The sequence below is a fragment of the Adiantum capillus-veneris genome, chromosome 13 (genome assembly GCF_014529385.1).
Source record: "Adiantum capillus-veneris isolate H3 chromosome 13, ASM1452938v2, whole genome shotgun sequence".
Lineage (NCBI taxonomy): Eukaryota > Viridiplantae > Streptophyta > Polypodiopsida > Polypodiales > Pteridaceae > Adiantum > Adiantum capillus-veneris.
The window spans coordinates 43,610,350-43,629,429 of record NC_140943.1 but is presented as its reverse complement, the minus strand read 5'-3'; the positions used below and the strand labels follow the sequence as shown (position 1 = coordinate 43,629,429).

The 19,080-nt window shown below is 41.0% G+C and overlaps 1 protein-coding gene across 1 annotated transcript; it reads left to right on the top strand.

The window, feature by feature from the left end:
* The first annotated feature begins 6,471 nt into the window (after positions 1–6,471).
* Positions 6,472–11,301, top strand: LOC147443887 (uncharacterized). Its single transcript, XM_086527749.1, has 4 exons — positions 6,472–7,008; positions 8,447–8,612; positions 8,770–8,954; positions 10,602–11,301. The coding sequence occupies exons 1-4, from the start codon at positions 6,535–6,537 to the stop codon at positions 10,773–10,775; spliced, it is 999 nt and encodes a 332-aa protein (XP_086383875.1). The 5' UTR covers positions 6,472–6,534; the 3' UTR covers positions 10,776–11,301.
* The last annotated feature ends 7,779 nt before the right edge of the window (positions 11,302–19,080 follow it).

Here is a 19,080-nt window from a genome sequence, read left to right as displayed (position 1 = left end):
TTTGGCCATGCAATGAGGAGGAGCACGGCTCCATGCACTTATTGGCCATTGATCTTGTTACCTAACATCTCTTGATACGTCTTGGAGGGGGGAAGCAAGGCTTCCAGAAGCAGGGCTCCATATCTACGTATATGTCAAGGACAATATCTACGTATATATCAAGGACAACATAATCAAGCCAAGCAGGTACACAGTACATATTTTGCAAGTTTTTCTACTTTTTAGTACGTGGTCCAATTCAACAAGGTTGATTATCAGTAAATGCTCGACAAGGTCCACTTTATTTTGCTATGACATCTGTCTATGAGCAAGAGTATCTATATCTATGAGCACCAGAACTCCATGAGTACTTATGTGAAGCAAGGCTTCCCTTTTGACATTTGGCATAGTGATTTCCAAAGTTTGGAATATGCTAATAGCATACAAACTTAGGGGAGCTTGTCAAGATGTCTGCAATTTTATTTTTTTAAGATCCCAGGAGGGCGTATATGATATCTATTCTACCTCCAACAAGAAGCAAACATGGCTATGAGCCATATTTACGCGAGTTTTTATTTTGAAAACTCCAGACACCGGGCCACAACAAGGCAACCAACAAATTTCTTTGAAAACACTTGTGAGAAGCAACACTTTTAACCAGTGCCAAGATCCTGTCGTTGACTTCAACTTAGCAACATTGCCACACAATTCTGGGCATTCAGCAACGTGCGGAAATTGACATAATGCCATCTCAACGTACGCTTCCGCTATAACACTAACTACTCTGTCAAGGACAAGGTAAGTGACTGAGATCTTAAAACATTTTTTATGTTTATTCACAGGCAAAGTGCCGTATTTAAGTCATCCTGATATAGTCACGCTCACATCCAAGGTAGATGAGTCAAGATGTGACATATGGTACCCCTCTCTAGGAGACCGTGGTACACGTACACTGTTGTATGCTTATCGGATAAGCTATGACACAAACATGGTCTACACTAGGGGCATATAGCACATTAGAATAAGGGGTTTCCTTAGCCTAGCATTCTCTCTTTCCCTCTCTCTTTTTGATAACTTCTCTGCGGGAAAGGTGAAACTAGACATAATTTTATAGAAATCTTGCGATGTCAATACGGTAACAAGAAGGGCTAAGAGCCATCTATTGCCACCTATTTTGGAATGGCTAAGAGCCATCAGTTTGTAATCCATCAGTGATTGCTTTCAAGATCTAACAATTATATTCAATTGAGTACCCCTCAATTCTAATGGACAAGCACGAATCTTGCCATTAGAATTCTTTTGGGTGGTATTTTAGCACTACAAACTTTGAGTGTGAAAATCAAGTTGAGTTTTTGAACGTTTTAAACTCGTAAGGGCTTATCTCTACCAAGGTGTATAGATGAAGCCAACATTTCAGACAACGCGATTGTTCACCAAAACCCAAGATTATGGAATTTTGGATCCGGATAAGATATAATTGTGAATACGATTCCAACTTCAATGGATCTCCTATTTTATCTATAGCACTACGGGTGTCTATATGAGTCTCTTTTTGAGATAAGACCCAGCTCGTGATTACTAAATCACTTATTAAGTGTGATGGTCAATTCTTGGAATCTTCACACTTGCACTTTCAAGGAAATACGTCCATAAGCTGCCAAGGGCTCGTTGGACAATTTCAACTTCCAAAGTTGAATTAAGATATTGCTGGTTGCTAGTTGACCAGTTTCCATACAAAAGTCTAACCAAGAGTTTGGCAACGTCGATTTTAATCGAGGGGTTTGGATTGCAACGGCAACACCCACGGTTACATGTGAAATATTACTAATTTTCAAATTAGTACTCCCAGGCCTTTGCAGGCGGGAAATTTAGGCATGTGCCTTTGACTGTAGGTTGATGAACACTATGTTCACCCTCGAGGTATGCGTATGATTTGGTTTATTTCCATCTTTGCATATTCTTTGCTAGACTTTTTCAAGTTGGATGATAAGCTTGAATGCTTTCATCCATTTCTGCTCTTCAGAAAGATGACAAGGTCATGTAAGAGCCACACAATTTGGGTTGTAGTGTCCAAAATAAGTTTTCGCATTTTGCAGTTATGGACCCACTTGTAGAGTTTTATTTGGCACATGTTGTCACATGGGATACAACATGGTCTAGGAACTTAAGGAGTTTGGTTTAGCCAGTGTGGAGAAGATTCATGAGGGTCCCTCTCATGCACGTCGCATCGTGTTTGCAGTTACCTCCACACATTAGTACATCTCGTACTTGAAGGAAGCTCTTTTTTTAGACATCCTTAGTTGAGACATATTCCACATGTGGAGAATATGAGTCTTTGGGATTGACACTGGCGCCGCTACTTCAATTATGTGTCGCGACAATGTCCCTAGGTGCTGGTCGAATCCGTTTTATAGACTGTTTTTAGCCCGACGTGTCAGGAACAATTTCAATGGCCAGAAATTGTCGGATACTCAAAATGACTTGTTAAGATACAAGTGGTGCTACACAACATTAATGGATGGTTGTTTATGCATATAGCAAGGCTATGAGTTGTTGATGAAAAGGTTTCATTGTTTGTCCATACAAGTGATTAATGTTTCACCTTTTATTATGGTTCAAACATTTTAGCAAGGCTTGCGTATCATTGCAACATAAAGAATTTAGTTTCTTATAGAACTATTTACATTCCTCTTTAATGTGTGCTAGGAGCATCACATTTGCCATAAGTATTGGCAAAGATGATCATGGATATATAGGTTTGGATCTTTTTTTCTCTAAATGCATGCGCACTAGGTGTTATGGGCCCTAGTGTTTAGCAAAGGCTGATTTGGAGCGGCATACATATTCATCACATCAGTTGCTTCTGAAGCATTTTGCACTCTATGTGTAGTATCTCTATGAGATTACTTTTGGGTCTACCAATCACCAATAGAGGTCATGGCTCGGTTTGGGTGCTTGTGAATCTTTCAAGATAACCAAGATGGTTATTCAGAACATTGTTTATTCCTCAGTAAGGTTGTACGAGATGGTGAACCCCATTTACTAGTCATCTGGGAAGACTGTTTGCAAGCCATGGGGAAAAACACCTCAGTACTATCAGTTATCCAAGAGGGTAGGCAGATTACAAAGTGTAATCCTGTGCTAAAGGATATGCAAAGAACGTACGTTAGCACCAATCAATCCAATCAGTAAGATTTATTGCTCTACTTGGAGTTTTCTTACACTATGTTAAAGCATGGTTGCGACTAGGTCTAGTCTCTTCATGTATAAGTCGGGTTCTCAACCTTGAACACTAGTTATGGTGGGGTTGTTTGCTAATGAAATTTGAGAACAAGTCGACTTAAACTTGGTTGATGAGTTATGTCAACAAGTTAATTTCATGGAAAGTGAAAAGAGGTACTATTTTGGGTACATCTTTGTTGTGATAACTCGTTTAATGGAGACTACACACTATGATTGGATAGAAACCGGTAACACAAGATAGTTGCAAATGGACAACAATGCAGAAAATCAAGATGTTGCTCTTGGTTTCATTGAACCTCCTACTGAACCGTGTTCCGGTCAAGCAAACATATGGATCCATGAAGGATGCCACTGTGGAAAAGATTAGTGTATCATCACTCTTGTTTTCGAGGACGAAAACGCTTCTCCAAGGGGGGAGTAATGTCATGCCAAGGGTAGGACCGGGCAAGGCCAAGGTCCAGGATGAACATGCAGTCAAGGGGTCTCTATGTTTAGCAGGCCAAGGGCCTATATAGAGGGTGGAGATTAGCATGTTCCAGTCCCCTCTGCCTTTCAAGATGATCACTCAAGTCCGACAGACCTTAGGAGGTTAGATTTAACAATATTGACATTTGGTGAGAGATTGATGATGATGTTGGCAAGCTAGATGATTTGTTGAAGTGCAAAAATATCACTTTGGTCCTATTGGTGGGGCTTCCGCCCTCTACTGCTCTTCTTACAGTATCAACCCATTGGATAGTAGACGTGCCTACTTAATTCATGGATATGCAAGCCTACAAAGAGATTGAGTTGTTATCTCTCATTGTTTGAGGGAATGCAATGCAAGGTGTTAGATTGGATGATGACTCCTTTACCAATGTGAACACTCAATACCGCTAGAGAGTAGCCTTGGACTCATCTACGTACTGGTCATCTATGTGTGTAACGGTCTCATATCAAGTCAAGCGACTACTTGATACACACTTATTCAACATGTAGGTTGGGAGCAGTGTTCACTAGAAATTGGGGTTTATTGTATTTATAGCCGGCTAAAATTGCAAAACTCCCAATTAGTTTCCAAGTTTTTCTTGAACAAAACCAAACAAAATTAAGAATTTTTTGTATCATTGCCTGCAAATGCTCCCCACTTTGACCTAAAAATGGAGGAGATTTAGGTGTGCCCTTATTTTCTATGGTTAGGATTAATGTTTTTGGCAAGCCCTACTTGGAAGCTTTTACAAAAGGAGATTGAAAGGGACTACGGGCAACAATGTCTTCATTGCAGAGGAAGGAAGGGGGAGCCAAAAATTGTAAATCATGACCTTTGTCTTTGTTATCAGATATTCACATTGTCTTTGTTTGGTCATCCTTTAAAAAAAAATCGTGAGCGGAAATAAGCATCCTAAACTCATCAGTGGAGAAGATTTGAAGTTTTTAAAGAAGCCTACTATCATCAACACATCGAGCGCTTCCACATGCTACTACAAAAACATTTTGATTGACGGAAGGGCTCTTCGAATGTTGTTCTTGAGTACACTGAAAATGGCGAGCTAGAAGTAGCTGCATGAGCAAAAGGCATGTCTATAGGACATGCAAGAAGATGTCGAAGGACAACAAGATAAAAGAAAATTGTAGAGGCAAGAGATTCAAAATATGTGCATGTGGATTGCAAGAAAAAAACTGGCAAAGAGTAAATGCTAGACTTAGCTACTGGCAACTTAACAACAATTCCATGTGAATTGTTGAGAAGCTTAGTGATGAGCACTAAGCTGAAAAATGCAAAGAAATATGCGTGCAATGAAGTGGGTACTTGGAGTTTCCCCCTCTCTCCTTTGCCTCACACTAGGTTGCAGCATGGTTTCCACCCCGGCAAAGACCAAGGAACCATATATAGAGAGTGAATTGTGCGGGTTGTGCATTCAGTGCAGACTGCACAGAATATAAGGGGCCACTCCCTCTCTCTGTCTATGCATTGAGCTCTCTATCAACCAATTCATAATTGGCGCTATTGCTTTCGGTCCCTATAGTAAACTCTACAACAGTCTGTGATGGCAGCTACAGTTGCCCACCATTTGTGGAGGACCACCAGCCTACAGCTTATGGCTTACCATCCCCCTGCCTATGTAGGTGCAGTGCCAACGATCTGAGTATTCCCGTTAACCACCAGTTCCGTACAATGTAGCTCTTCCCCTCGCCTCATAGCCTTGGTTCCTGATCAGCTCTACGCCATAGCTTTGACGATTCCATTATCGTGAGAGCGGTGCCATCAAGGAACTCACCATTAGCATTATTGTTTTAGGCCCCTGCAACAAATTATAGCTGTATGTCATCAACGCAATTGTTTTCAAGTACCCTTGCAATAGGCTATAATTAACAGATACAGTGGCTTGATCTGTGCTCTTGGGTTGATGCTGGTGTCGAACAATCTCTCTCTCTCTCTCTCTCTCTCTCTCTCTCTCTCTCTCTCTCTTCCTTCAGACGGAAGAGTCGGTGTGTGTGTGTGTACTTCACATAGCACAAACATTGCTTGAGGAGCTTTCTGTGTTGGTGGTCAGTGGGAGCCCGACCTTGGGGAGTGAGGAAGCTGAAGAGACTCCGCAAGCCTCACGCAAGGGATACCCGAAGAGAGAGAGAGAGAGAGAGAGAGAGAGAGAGAGAGAGAGAGAGAGAGAGAGAGAGAGAGAGCCCTCTATGCCTTTGGTTTTTCTACTGTAGAGTCTTGCCTCGCCCCACGATGAGCCTTGCTCTACTCTGCGTTTAATGTCCTACTGTGCCATGTTTGCAGTCTCCACACCTCATAAAGGCTTGGTCCCAAAAATTGCTACTCCGCTACCTTTCTCTCGCTCGGCTTGCGATGACAATCATTGTTTTTTTTGGTCGCCCAACACCAGTAGCGAGTCCCACCAACTACCCCACTCCAACCACCCTAAGCAACCTCATATGCCTTTAGCCAATAGAGTCGGGCCATTGGTAAGAGCGAGTGAGACCTGTCGGAGGCGGGTCGCGTGAGATCGTAATGATAAAAACATGGGAGGGGGCAATCATCACGATCTTCAATAAAGTGGGAGTCGTGGATGCAAAACTTGGGCATTGTTCAATTTGTCGGCCAAACTCCCCTGACGCGAGAAGGAGCTTGCCCGAATTTCCCCTTTCACTCCCAATGAGTCCCAAATCTCCCACCTTCACAAAAATGCATGGGATGGCCCTCGTGATCCCAGCCGTTGATCCTAAGTGAAGTATACTGGTGTTTGGTGTTCAGGACTCAGCTTAACGGTATTTTGCAAATCGATTCCCATTGAAGGGAAAGGGCGTACCTTTTGAAAGTTGGTTTGCATGAGAGGAGTAGGGTTTGGCGCCAGAGAGAGAGAGAGAGAGAGAGAGGAAGAGAGAATGGGGAAGCCAACAGGCAGCAGCCCCTCATCCTCATCCTCCTCTGAGGAAGCGCCCACAAGGCCCGACATCATTGATGGCTTCGAGAGGAAGAGCGTTGCCCTGCTAGACTATGTCAACAACCTAGAGGCGGAGTTGGAGAAGCTGCGTGCCTCTTATGAGCACAAGGAAGCACGCCTCCTTGCTGAGCGCGCTGCCCTTGAATCTGAGCTCGCACAGCGCCTTTCTCGACTCCTCTCTGACAAGAAAGCCCTTGAAGAGAAGGTCCTCCACTCGCATGAGCACCATAACCGCCTGCAGAAAACGCATCTTGCTGAGGAACGCAAGCGCCTTGCGAGTGACGAGACAGCTAAATCACTCAAGCTCGACGTGCGTGCTGCCCAAGATGTCCTCCAGAGTGAACGCAATCATTGCAAGGTTGGTGCCTATAGGTTTCCGTCTGCATGTAATTTGAAAAGAATAAATACGGCTTCACTCCTACAGTGAATGACGACAACCCTTGGAAATGTTTGTAGGGATTTCATCTGATCTGGCATAGTGACAGTAAATGGAAGCAAAGCTGTTTAGTTAATTATAAGTGTCTTGTTTCCAGCAAAGTAACACACCATTTTATAGAGATTGATTGTCATGGTGAATAGCCATTTTCAGGCATACTTGTCAGAAATGGTAGCTCGTTTCTCCTTCCAAGCCTCTTTTATGTCACTTTAACGAAAAAAGATGGCATTCCTTACTTTTCTTGTTTCCCAAATGTGTTCCTTATCCTTGTTAATAGGGAGACGATTTGGTTGGCACATCGTTATATTGTTAGTTAAGGAAGGGGAGACTTATGATAGTGCTATCCATGACCACCTCATTATGTATGGCTTGCAAATAAAAAGGTTTAAACTTAAGGTATGTAATTGCATGAGGAAGAGGATGGGGTTTAGGAGAGTCTCTTTATTTGCCATGAAATACTGGAGGTGATTAATATTTTGACGAATAGGTGCACGCCATGTGTGTAAGGATGGTGGGTGTGTAAGAGTGGTTAAAGGATGCACTTTCCCTCCAAAAGAGGTGAACAATTTTATGATTTTCGGTCTTCCGTAACTCCTACACATGATCTTTGATTTGAGCGGGCATTATAGATTTGGAATCTATGTGCCAAGCTCTCCGTAGATATGCTACATGTATGGTTTTACCCGTTAGATTTTAAATTTTATTTTTGGGGGAAAAATTTGAATAGCCGTTTTGCTTGTTTGAATTCAAAAGTTGTCCTTTGATTGGTTTTTTAATACTAAAGGTTTGACTCCCCTTAAACTCTCAAATAAAGAGGCTCTCTTAGACCCCATTCTCTTCTTAATGGTGGATAGCCATCTTGTTTGCACGGTATGCATGCAAGAATGCTAATGTTACCGATATGGATGCAACACTTACAACCATACTGATGTAATGGAATCTCATTATGGTCTATAGATGGTCCTTGTGTATGGTCCAGGTCCCTCTTGTGTCTGGATTGGTAGCCTTCTTACTTATTATTGTTCTTTTTTGCCAAAACTCTTGCTTCAATTAAGAAGAGTATAGTCGCATGTAGCCACATTGTAGCCACATTGTAGTCTGTCATGGAAGCGTGCCATAACCTAGAAACGTTTTGTTTTTGTGTTGTCAAGAATGTAAATGATACAACACTATACAGATTGTGAAAGCCATACTTGGGCTCATGGTTAAGCTGTAGAATGTGTAGTGCAACTTTACTAACGCTATTCTTTCTTTCAAATCAATGCTGCTTAATTCAATTCTGCACATGATCAATGTAAAGCAAGGATGAGATCGTTTGCTCTCTTCTTGTATCCTGTTGAAAACTTTTTGTTTTGTGTAGGAGCTTGAAGAGAAGATATCACATTTAAGGGAGCAGCTCAGGAGCAAAGAGCACAATTACAACCGCCTGAAGATGAAAGATGAAAGGGAGAGAGCAAAGCTGGAGGAGGACATGGCCATTCTGAAAAAGAAGGTCAGCCTTGGATGGATCCTTGGCTGTCTATCAGGTAAAGCCTTAAAAAAAATATTCCCAGTTTGCGATATTTGAAAGCTAGCTTACAGAATCTCACACATTGGCAACGGTTATAAACTAGAGCCAGTTTCTGGTTTCTTATAAAGGATCATTTTGTTTTATGTACAAAAAATGCACGTGCGTTTGTTCAGAGGTCTATCTGCGTTTAGACAATGAGAGTGAAGACCAGAAAAGAGATGAAGTTATCAGTGATCTATTTAAGAACTTAGAAAAGCCTGTTGATTTGGATGCAATAGAGAAGGAAGTGCGACAAATGTTAAACGGCCATGATTCCTCTCATTCAAATAAGAAGAAACACTCTCCTTCCTCGAAACAGGTAATGTATAGAACAACCGTCTTTCCTTGGACATTTCATCTTCAGAAAGTGATAATTAAGACACTCTTAATTGAGAAAAGAGAGGTAAGGTAAGGCTATATTTGCTCATTTGTAGTCTATATTTTCCCTACTCATTTACTTTGCGAATCTTAAGCTTGCTGGCAAGTTCCTTTTGTGAATCCAAAAGTCACGGTTTCTCGCTGTCGCCATTGATGCACCTCAATCAGCTTAGTCATTGCTCTTTGAAGATCAATTTATTTGACAAAACTTAGGTTGGAAACTTTATTGGAAACTTTTTGATCATTTAGCTTTCTGATACTTTTAAATTATTTTCCTGTTGGGAATAACATGACAGCCTTTGCACACCTTCATAACCGCTTCGACCTACTGGGTTTACAATCCCTTGAGCGCACGACATCAATGATTTTAGCGCACGACATCAATGATTTTGATACATGTAGTTTCCATGATGGGAAGAGTGTTTCCTTTCTTTTCTTTTTCTGCCCTCTACTGACCATGAAGCCTAGCCAAGGCTGTGTAGCAGCACCTTGGAAGAGCCAAGCATATGTCAGCCATCACCTATATACACCCTGGGGGACACATTGAACTGTACATTTGAGCGTCCAATGGCAAGAACCCTACCAGCACAATGCTCTAGGTGATAAAGTCGTGATTATGCAGACATTCATGAGTTGCATCCAACAAACAGGCCATCTTCTGTAGGCTCTCAAATGCCGAGACTCCCCTTTACTGGAAAGTGCAACTTTTAGCCAGTGTAGTCATCCACAAGACAATATATTTGTCCATTCCATTATGCATAGTAGAATCTAAATATTGCATTGTATAATCTAAATACTACCGCATCCCTGCATAATTAGTTAAGAGCCGAGTCTTCTTACTGCTTTAAAGTTTTAGTGGTATCAATGTCTAAAATGTGGTCTCATAGGAATCGTACAAGGATAGGTAGAAAGTGTCATTTACTAAATATATGGAAAAAGGTGCTATTCAGGATCTACTAGAGTAAAAGATTGAGTTTTCATCGGTTAGTTACCTACTATCGAAGCTCTTTATTCCAGGGAAATTTCACATATTAGTGGCGTTTTTAGTTTCCTTGAGGCTGTCTCCCTCATAACACTAATGTTACTGTTGTGATTGGTGACCACTACTTTTCAAGAACAAATAAATACTGCAAGTATCACTAATGCATAGCAAGACCCGGCTCTTAGTGCTCAATCGGCTTTTAGTGCTCAATAGTGGGGGTAGAACTAGGTACATTCACTCACCAACACATGCAAAGCATACATCAATACAAATATCCACTTCAATTAACAGTTTTTTCATGGGTTCTTATCTTCACTAAACCCTTGACAGCTTACACAGCCTTCCTCCTCTGTTTCTCTTGTTGCGAGTTCATTCAGGGTTCACATTTGTGATTCAATTCTTTCATATAACACTTGCTCTCAAGAGCTTACCTCCTAAATGCATCACATTTGTCGGTTGTGGGAGGAGTAGCCAAGTGGAGAGCTCAGACTACATTGATTGTCAAACTAATAACTGTTTTTTCTTTTTTTTTGGAGGTTTTATGTAGCCTAAGGCATGTTATGTTGCAAGTAATGCTCTTCTAATCCTTGTGTTTTGTTTGAGAAGATTCTGGAGGATGATTCGTTGCTTGGAAGCTTAGCAGACTTGGATTTTGATTCTCTTGGAGATGCAGTTGCGTCATCGGCGGATAACTGCAAGCCTTGTAGGCTGATGAGATCTGCATTGGAGAACGAGCATGGCCATCATCACTCTGAGAAGCATATGGCGGGCTCATCTTGAAGTACTCCTTTATGTGAATATAGATGGTTGATTTGGTTACATGCCGCAATAGTCTTGTTTGCTGACCTGATCGGTACGAGTTGTCCGTTGTACATGCAGTGTAATTGCCCACATATACACAGGAAATGCACAAGGATCTTGATGTTATGGGAGTAGAGAAGTGGTGATTCTGCTCTTTCAAACTGATGTAGAGGTAGGGGTTTTGACTTCAGCCATCTAAAGAGGATGCCTTGTGCCACCTAAAGAGTTGGCTTGGCTTTTACATCATGTTTATTGATACATACTCAGATTCTGTAGAAGTAGATAGACGAGTCTTACCTTTAGACACCAAATTGTTGTGGCTGTGTATGTGCACACGCGCGGGTGCATGTGTGTGAAGTATACTGATGTATAGAAATATATGAAAGCCGTGTGGCTGCATATATTATAATGTCCCAAGGAAACGTCAGATATGGTCTATATATGCTAATGTATCAAAGGAAAGTGAAATGTTAAACTAAATCCATGTGGCTTTTATCGATGATAATTGCGGTTTATCGTCTTAAGTTTTGATCACATTCCTGTTAATCATCACTTATAAAATGTCTTAAAGGCATACGCCCAACAGTGTGCTGATTTTGAACTTTTATACTTGAGTTGATTTAAGTGTACATACATACATGGGAGTGCAAAATGGGAGAGGGAAGGGGAACAGGTATGAACCGCCTTTCCATGTGACTTTTACTCACAATTGTCACATGGTTTTTGGGACTGGGACTCTAAAATGACTGTTTGGCTATGCAAGTTCATGGCATTGAGACAAATCCCTCCTCCTGTGGAGCAGTTTGGTAAGGATTCCTGGGATTGCACTCCATAGTGGTCCTCAAGTGTAAATTAAATGCTTGTTTGCGGTTTTGACATGCGGCTATTCAAATATGATACATGGCTAATGTTTGGATGGGGAAAGGTAAAATTTACCTTGCATTGCAAACACACTTAGGGAGGCCAGCCATCAGCATCGTGTTTCAGCCTAACAAAATTAGGGCCTTAGCATTTGCAAGGCAAAGCTGTTTTTATTCTTTTTGCATTGGTAAAAGCTAATGATTTCTCTCATCTTTGCTTGTATGCATCTCTTATGCTAATCCAAGGTAGTGCCACAGAACTGTCTCAACTAGTGGAGTTACCTCTACAACATACTGTTTACATAGCAAACTTGTCAACACATGAAAGGTTGTTTGCAAGGCAATTTTTATTGTCTAAGAAATATGACTACTAATTAACACTGTCTTGCAACAATGCAATGCTTACATCGGGCATTGCTTTGGACACGAGCCTCCTTGTCGAGGTGTATGCTCCATTTGTCACTAGATGTTGCCATGATCAGAGGTTGAAAGGCATTCTTTGGAACGCTCTCAACGAAGGACTCCTGACTGCTTGATGCCTCCATTTGATTGGTTAGGACCTCCTCTTCAATCACCTCCTTAATGAGTTGTTGCAGGTTTGGTATGGAAATGTGCATATAAACCGGTCATCCTTGTCTTTAGTCTTGTAGACATGGCATCACCTGAAGGTGGCACTTTAGGTTGCTTGTCATGGCCACAAAGGTATTGTGTATGCTTTTTGTTTTTCTTGGATCCATTTTGCCTATTTATTAGCTTTTGTAGTTAACATGACATTCTTTTAGATAAGGTGCCAGTTTTATTAGCTTTTCATTATTTAAATGATGTGACATCATTTTATGAGCTACATCGTCCCCAAAATTAGGTGCCCTTGATTTCAAGGATTGTAGGCTCCTTATCCCCCCCCCCCCCCCCCCCCCTCGCTCGCCCCGGAGGACGGGTCATAGAATCGTGTATATAATTGGTCTTTGACCTCTCCTTCTCATTCATCCCATTGTGGATGAGTACTCTTTTGAGTTTTTTGCTCTTAGGTCTCTATGTTGCTCTTGGCTCTCTATGTGAAGCCATAGAGCAAAGCTTTACTAGGTAGTCATCAAACAATGCCCCTTTGCAAAATCAACTCCCGATTGGTCCAAATCCGCTCTAGGTATGTATCACTCAGGCATTTTTTCCTTTTTTTTTTGGGTTTTAAAATGAACATTTTTCAACGGCAAAAGGAACCCCTACTAAGCATTTGTATGAGCTTTTTCTCAATAGTTTTTTGGTACAAATAGCTTATGGTCCTTGCCTCACACTACTTGGAGAAGAGTATGGTCCATCAATGAGAGTCCTCACACTCTCTCCAACCATTCAAAAGTTTCATTTCCTGGGGTCTCCAACCATTAAACTCATGGTTCATGGTATGTTTCAATCTCTCTCCCTTTTCATTAAAGCTTGTCAACTTTGGTATGATCTCTATGATTTTTATGGATCCATCTCTACCACCAACCTTACAAAGGACCTGGATGATCTAACCAATTCAAAGAGTGAAAACATTATTGAGAAGATTGGAGAGTTTTCAATGATCAAGTGGCAATTAGAGGAGTATGGTTCTTAATGACCAATCTAGGTCACATGCTTCTTGGTAAGCTTCCTTCATCATTCGAAATGTTTCTCTCTCTCTCTCTCTCTCTCTCTCTCTCTCTCTCTCTCTCTCTCTCCACAAGTATGATAGAGGGAAGCAACTTGGATTACTCTAGCCATTGCCAATCCCTAATTCACCACGGGAGAGTATATCCATGGATTTTATTTTTGGATTATCCAAGTCTATCCATGGGAATATAGACAATTGTCAACAGGTTTAGCAAGCAAGCACACTTTAATCCTATCAAAAAGACTCTTAAGGCACATCAAATGGCAACTCTCTTCATATCTCAGATTTTCAAACACCATAGATTTTCAACATCTATCGTGTTAGATAGAGATATCATAATGACCAATAATCTCTGGAAAGGTCTCTTCGAAAATCTAGGTACAAGATTGAATTTCTCTTCAACCTATCAGTCACAAACGGATGGCCAAAGTGAGATAGCCAATCTTATGATTCTCGATCTACTAAAGACTTATGTTACCGAAGTAGATCAATGCTCACAATGGGAGAAGTACTTACCCCTTGTAGAGTATGCATACAATAATACTATCCATACTACTATAGGAAAGACACCTTTTGAGATTATAGAGAGAAGACATAAAAGTCCCGTGCTACTTAAAGTACATGGGAAGATCTTCGCTACTGATGAGTATAGCCGAGACCTATAAGAATCTTTCTAAAAGATTAAGGAGGATATATCCATCTCTTTTCAAAGGCAAAAGGCTGCTGATAAGCACAGAAGGGCTTTAACGTTCAAAGAAAATCATTGGGTATTACTCAAGTTTTCCAAGGCTCGATTAAGGCAAACAACGGGTAAAAATCCTACGTGCCATCAAAAGTATTATGCTAAACTAGCAAAAAGATACTATAGTCCTTTTCAAATCTTGAAACCAATCAATGACGTAGCTTATCAACTCCAGTTGCCCAACCATTGGCTCATACACAATGCTTTTCATGTGAGGCTACTTAAGCCCTATAATGGAGAGCCACTAAGAGAACCAATTATTGAAGACCCTCCATAAATTGAAGACGAAGAAGAGGTGCTACAACCCGAAGCTATTCTTCGGCAAGAAGACAAAGTACTACTAAATGATAAGATTATCCGAGGGTATCTTATTAAGTTCAAAATTATCCTTTTGAAGATGTTAGATGGATGCAAGGAATACAACTTAAGGATAGTATGAACCTTGTCAATGCTTACAATGCTATATTAGAGTAAGAAAATGTATATGTTTCTTTTAAATGATCAATGTTTTTATCTTATAAGACTAATTCTCTTTTTATTGTGCACAAATTTAAGTAGTATGCATGCTTAGAATCATGTTTGTGAGGACGCCGTCTTTCAAACACCAAGTAGACTTTGTCACTCTACTTTGGGAGAATGAAATAGACTAAAGAGCAGATATGCTTGCGGCATCTAAGTCTCCCAAGCCCCAAATGGATTAGTCATCCATCTTGGAATGATGTCGTAAGATAAAAAGGGATTCACTATCCGTTAAAAATATCGACTAATGACTAAAGCTTTATCTCTTTTACTTCATAGTCTAGGACGACTATGATTTCAAGAGAGAGGTAATGTTATAAAATCTAATATCTAACCAACCCAAATGATTTTCTCATATTAAACTGATTATTTAATGTGGGAGAATAAACGAGAACAAGGGTTAGAATATAGACATGTGCTTATCGATCTATCTCAACACGAGGCCACGGTTAAAGGGGTCCAAATGAGAGATGGTCTGTCAAAGAGCAAGGCTAGCTAATGGAGCTTAAAGACCTTAGGGGCTAGCTTCATTAAAGACCTCCAAAGGTTAGTGTTAAAAGTCCTTTGACCTTAGGCAAGCTAGGGCTGTGCTTGAGGTGGAAACCTGGCCCAAGCTTGAGGTGCTTATCGTCCCGAGGCGTCCAGTAGGAAATATGTAAGATAGTACGTGCGAACAAAATAAGGGATTTATAAATAGGTACATTTACATAAAAAGTAGTTACATAAAGGGTTTTTCAATTGAAAAAGAGAAAATTTTCATACATCAGGGCTATTTTTTTAAAAAACAAAAATGCATACATATAATACTTGAAAATATATTGGTAAGGGATTATTTAAATACTCTTGTTCACACGTGCTATATGGAATTTATACATAGTAGACTCCTCAAGCTTGTCGTGCTTGCTGACTAAGGTGCTTGTCGTGCTTGTCGTCTAAGTGCTTGAGGTGCTTGATGACTAAGGTGCTAAGGTGATCCATGACTAAGGTGCTTAAGCGCTTCAAGGTGTTCTTAAAAGTCAACATGATCCCTACTCAAGGGGAGGCGAGCCCTCATTGTAGGAGCATGAGAGAGAACACACACACCCTCACACAAGGCAAGCTTGGTCTAAAGAAGCAACAAGGACACTTGTTAAGTTCCTCTCCTTGTTGCCCTCATGGTGTGCCTAAAGCCTATTGGTTAGCCTCTCAAGGGGTCTAATAATAATCTAGCTGATTTAATTAATTGTGTATGAATTTATCAAGTCCACTCTCTCGAAGGGGAAAGGGGGACACTTATCCTAAGGCTAGCATGGTTGCTTGATATGCACTCTGCATGTGATTGGCTAGGCTTGAAGGGGTCCAATGAGCTTCCACCATGAGCTAGCAGAGCAGGTCGACCCAAGCAAGGAGGGGGCCTGCTTGCAGGATATACTCCCCCCCCCCCCCCCCCCACACACACACACACACACACACCCACACTCATTGTGTGAGGTGCAAAGTGCAAGAGCTCCATCTCCTTCTCCAAGTTTGTTGAGAAGTTGAGAGCCTACACCAACACTCCTAACTATGGAGTGCAAATCCAACCAAGAGGCATGCTCCAATGCTTGAGCTTGCCATCTTGGCCATCATTATTATGCTATTATGCTAAGCTATGCAAGAAGAGTGATGATAAGTGAGAAAATATTTTTTTCTTGTATATTACTTCTTCTTCATCTTCCCTACCCTCATTCACCGCTAGCTCTCTCCACCTTTGAAGGTGTTTGAGGCCTTGGGAATGAGGCCGGGGATGGTTAATGTTCTCCACCTTTGAAGGTGTTTGAGGCCTTGGGATTGAGACTGGGGATGGTTAATGCTTTTACAAAGTTTATGTTATGCATAAAGCTTTCCATCTTCATTGCATCACCTAGGTCACAAGGAACACAAAGATTGTATTGTATCAAGTCTCTCTTGATGGGAGAATCTATAATACAAAAGCCTATTGGAGGGGTGACCGATCCCACATAAACCCGGTTCTCAACTATTGTCAAATTCTCTAACTCTCTCTCTTGCAAAAGTATTGTTCATGCCAAGTTAATTAAGTATTATGGTTATGTTGCTATCGCTCATTAAGTTCACCCTCTATAATCTCAAAGTAGTCTCATGAAAATGCTCATTCTAATTCTCTTAATTCCACTATTCTCAAAGTTCATAGGCCATTTCCATTACAGGTGATATGACCAACTTCCAAGGAGAACCGCAAAGATTGTCTGAGAGAGAGTTTGAAAAATGAGAAAGGATCTGCATGAATGCGGTGGAACATATAGCCATTACGCTGTGGCCATAGGGTTTATAAGTAAGCCCAAAATTTGATCCACATGAAGAAGACCACAAAGCATTGCAATGCCGGCGAGAAAATGCTAAACGTCCAAAATCATTTATGAAAAATAGTTGTGGAAAAACGGAGCCTCATGCACGGTGATACGCAATTTAACCTCCCAAATAGATGATTAGTGACCAAATGAAGACGTAGCAACATGCTGGCTTAGGTATGCAAACATAAGAGTCCAAGGCTAAGATTGTTGCGCAAGTGTAGGCAATAACATAGCTTTCCTGCAAGAACATACCTACGCAAGTCCAAAATATTCAAAGCACCAAAGCATTTAGGTGTACAAAGCTTCTCCATCAACATCAATTGCAAGCATTTTTTGTGTGCATGAGTTCGGCATAAATGAGACAAAAGGGCTGACATAAGAGAATCAAGAAAATGGCGAGTCCAATCCAATAGTGGTAGAAAGAACTGAAGAAATTCTCCCGGAATACTCTGAATGATTTGTAGGCAAATATGCAACGGTCAAGTAGATAGCTTCTACTAATGCAGTTTGACATTCAAGCATTGCATAAGCCAATCTACTTTTTGACATTCCATCCAAATGGATATCCCACATGTCTGGTGATCACATTTGAAAGAACAATCTCACTTGGCCACAATAGACTGTGCCAATCGCAAGAACGAAGTGGAAGAAGCTTTGATTTATGAAAGTTGACTTTAAGAACTTCCGCAATCCCAAACAATTCCAAGGCTTCCATAATCATTTCCTCTGCTGGTTGCGAGGCCCAAACAATGAGTCATCCACATAAGCCTGCCCAATAAAGGTATGACCCGAGGGTAACTGCAAGCCATGAAGACACTCAGTAGAGGTCAAATGATCAAGATACATCAACAAAGGGTGAGTGGCCATGGCATACAACAAAGCACTAAGGGGACAACCTTGCCTAACCGAACAACCAAGTGGCCACGATTCTGTCAATTCACTTTCTAGGATCCCCGAAGACGTACTACAAGCATACAAGAAATAAACCACATTGACCAATTTAGGACCAAACCCTATGCACCTTATCGTGGCAACAATGAAGTCCCACTGCACAGTGTCAAAGGCCTTTTCAATATCCACTTGCATGACCAACACATCTTGTTGCGTGTACTTAGCATACTCCATACCAATCATAACATTAGCCAAATTGTCCATGACTTGACAATGTGAAATGAAACCATATTGAGCTTAATGTAGCCCTGGTCCTTAATGCAATGTACCAACATTTAAGCCAATATCTTGTAAACCACTTGCATCAAAGTAATAGGCTGCCAATGAGTGAATTGTTCAAAAAGCACTTGCTTAGGCAACAATTAAGTAGACCCTCTTTCCATGATAGTGGCAAATCTTGTTTCTCCCATGCCACATTAACATGAAAAGCAGTGACTGTTTGAGAGCATCCCAAAAGGAGAGGTAAAATTCCACAGAAAGGCCGTCCCAATCGGGAAATCACCAACTGCTGCCCAATGCAAGCAACGCAATACGTAGTTCAGAATCAATGAAAGGATCCTCAAGACAAAATTGGATAAACACAAGAAAACAACAATTGACGTCCTTGGTAAATAGCTGAAGAAGGCTGAGAAGGAGTAGCAAACACCTGTCAATAGTGTGAAACCATAACATCAACAAGTTCCTGCTTCGAAGAAGTCCAAGCACCCGAGGGAAGCATAACCCGCTTGATTGCTTGAGAGACCCTTGTATGATGCAAATGCTTGAAAAATTGCTTCGAAGCAGAGTCTTTATCCATAAACACCTATTGATGGGCATGTGTATGCCATTTAGTAACTTTTCGCTTATCATTTTGCTGAATACACACATTAGCTTCACATAACTCCACCATTTTAGAGTCAAAAGCGGTTGCAAATCAACCAATTATTGCAGTTGTTGACATACCTGTTTCGCATCAACGACATCCCGTTGACTGCACCACATATTATGTGTGCCATAGTCATGGATAGTGACTATGTACCCTCATGATAAAATGAAGCTAGGTACTATCTAGATCAAGATGCATATGGACAAGCAGTGGGGTAATGACCTCCACAATCATGCATCAATAAACCTCAAGAGTAAGTTAGGCATTGTTAACATGCAACAAAAAATTCCTAGGTAGAGGCCGATCACAAATAGACTGCCCAAAATATAAGGAAAACAAAAGAGGGTAATGGTCTGATAACCGTAGTGAGTAATCAATCCTCATATC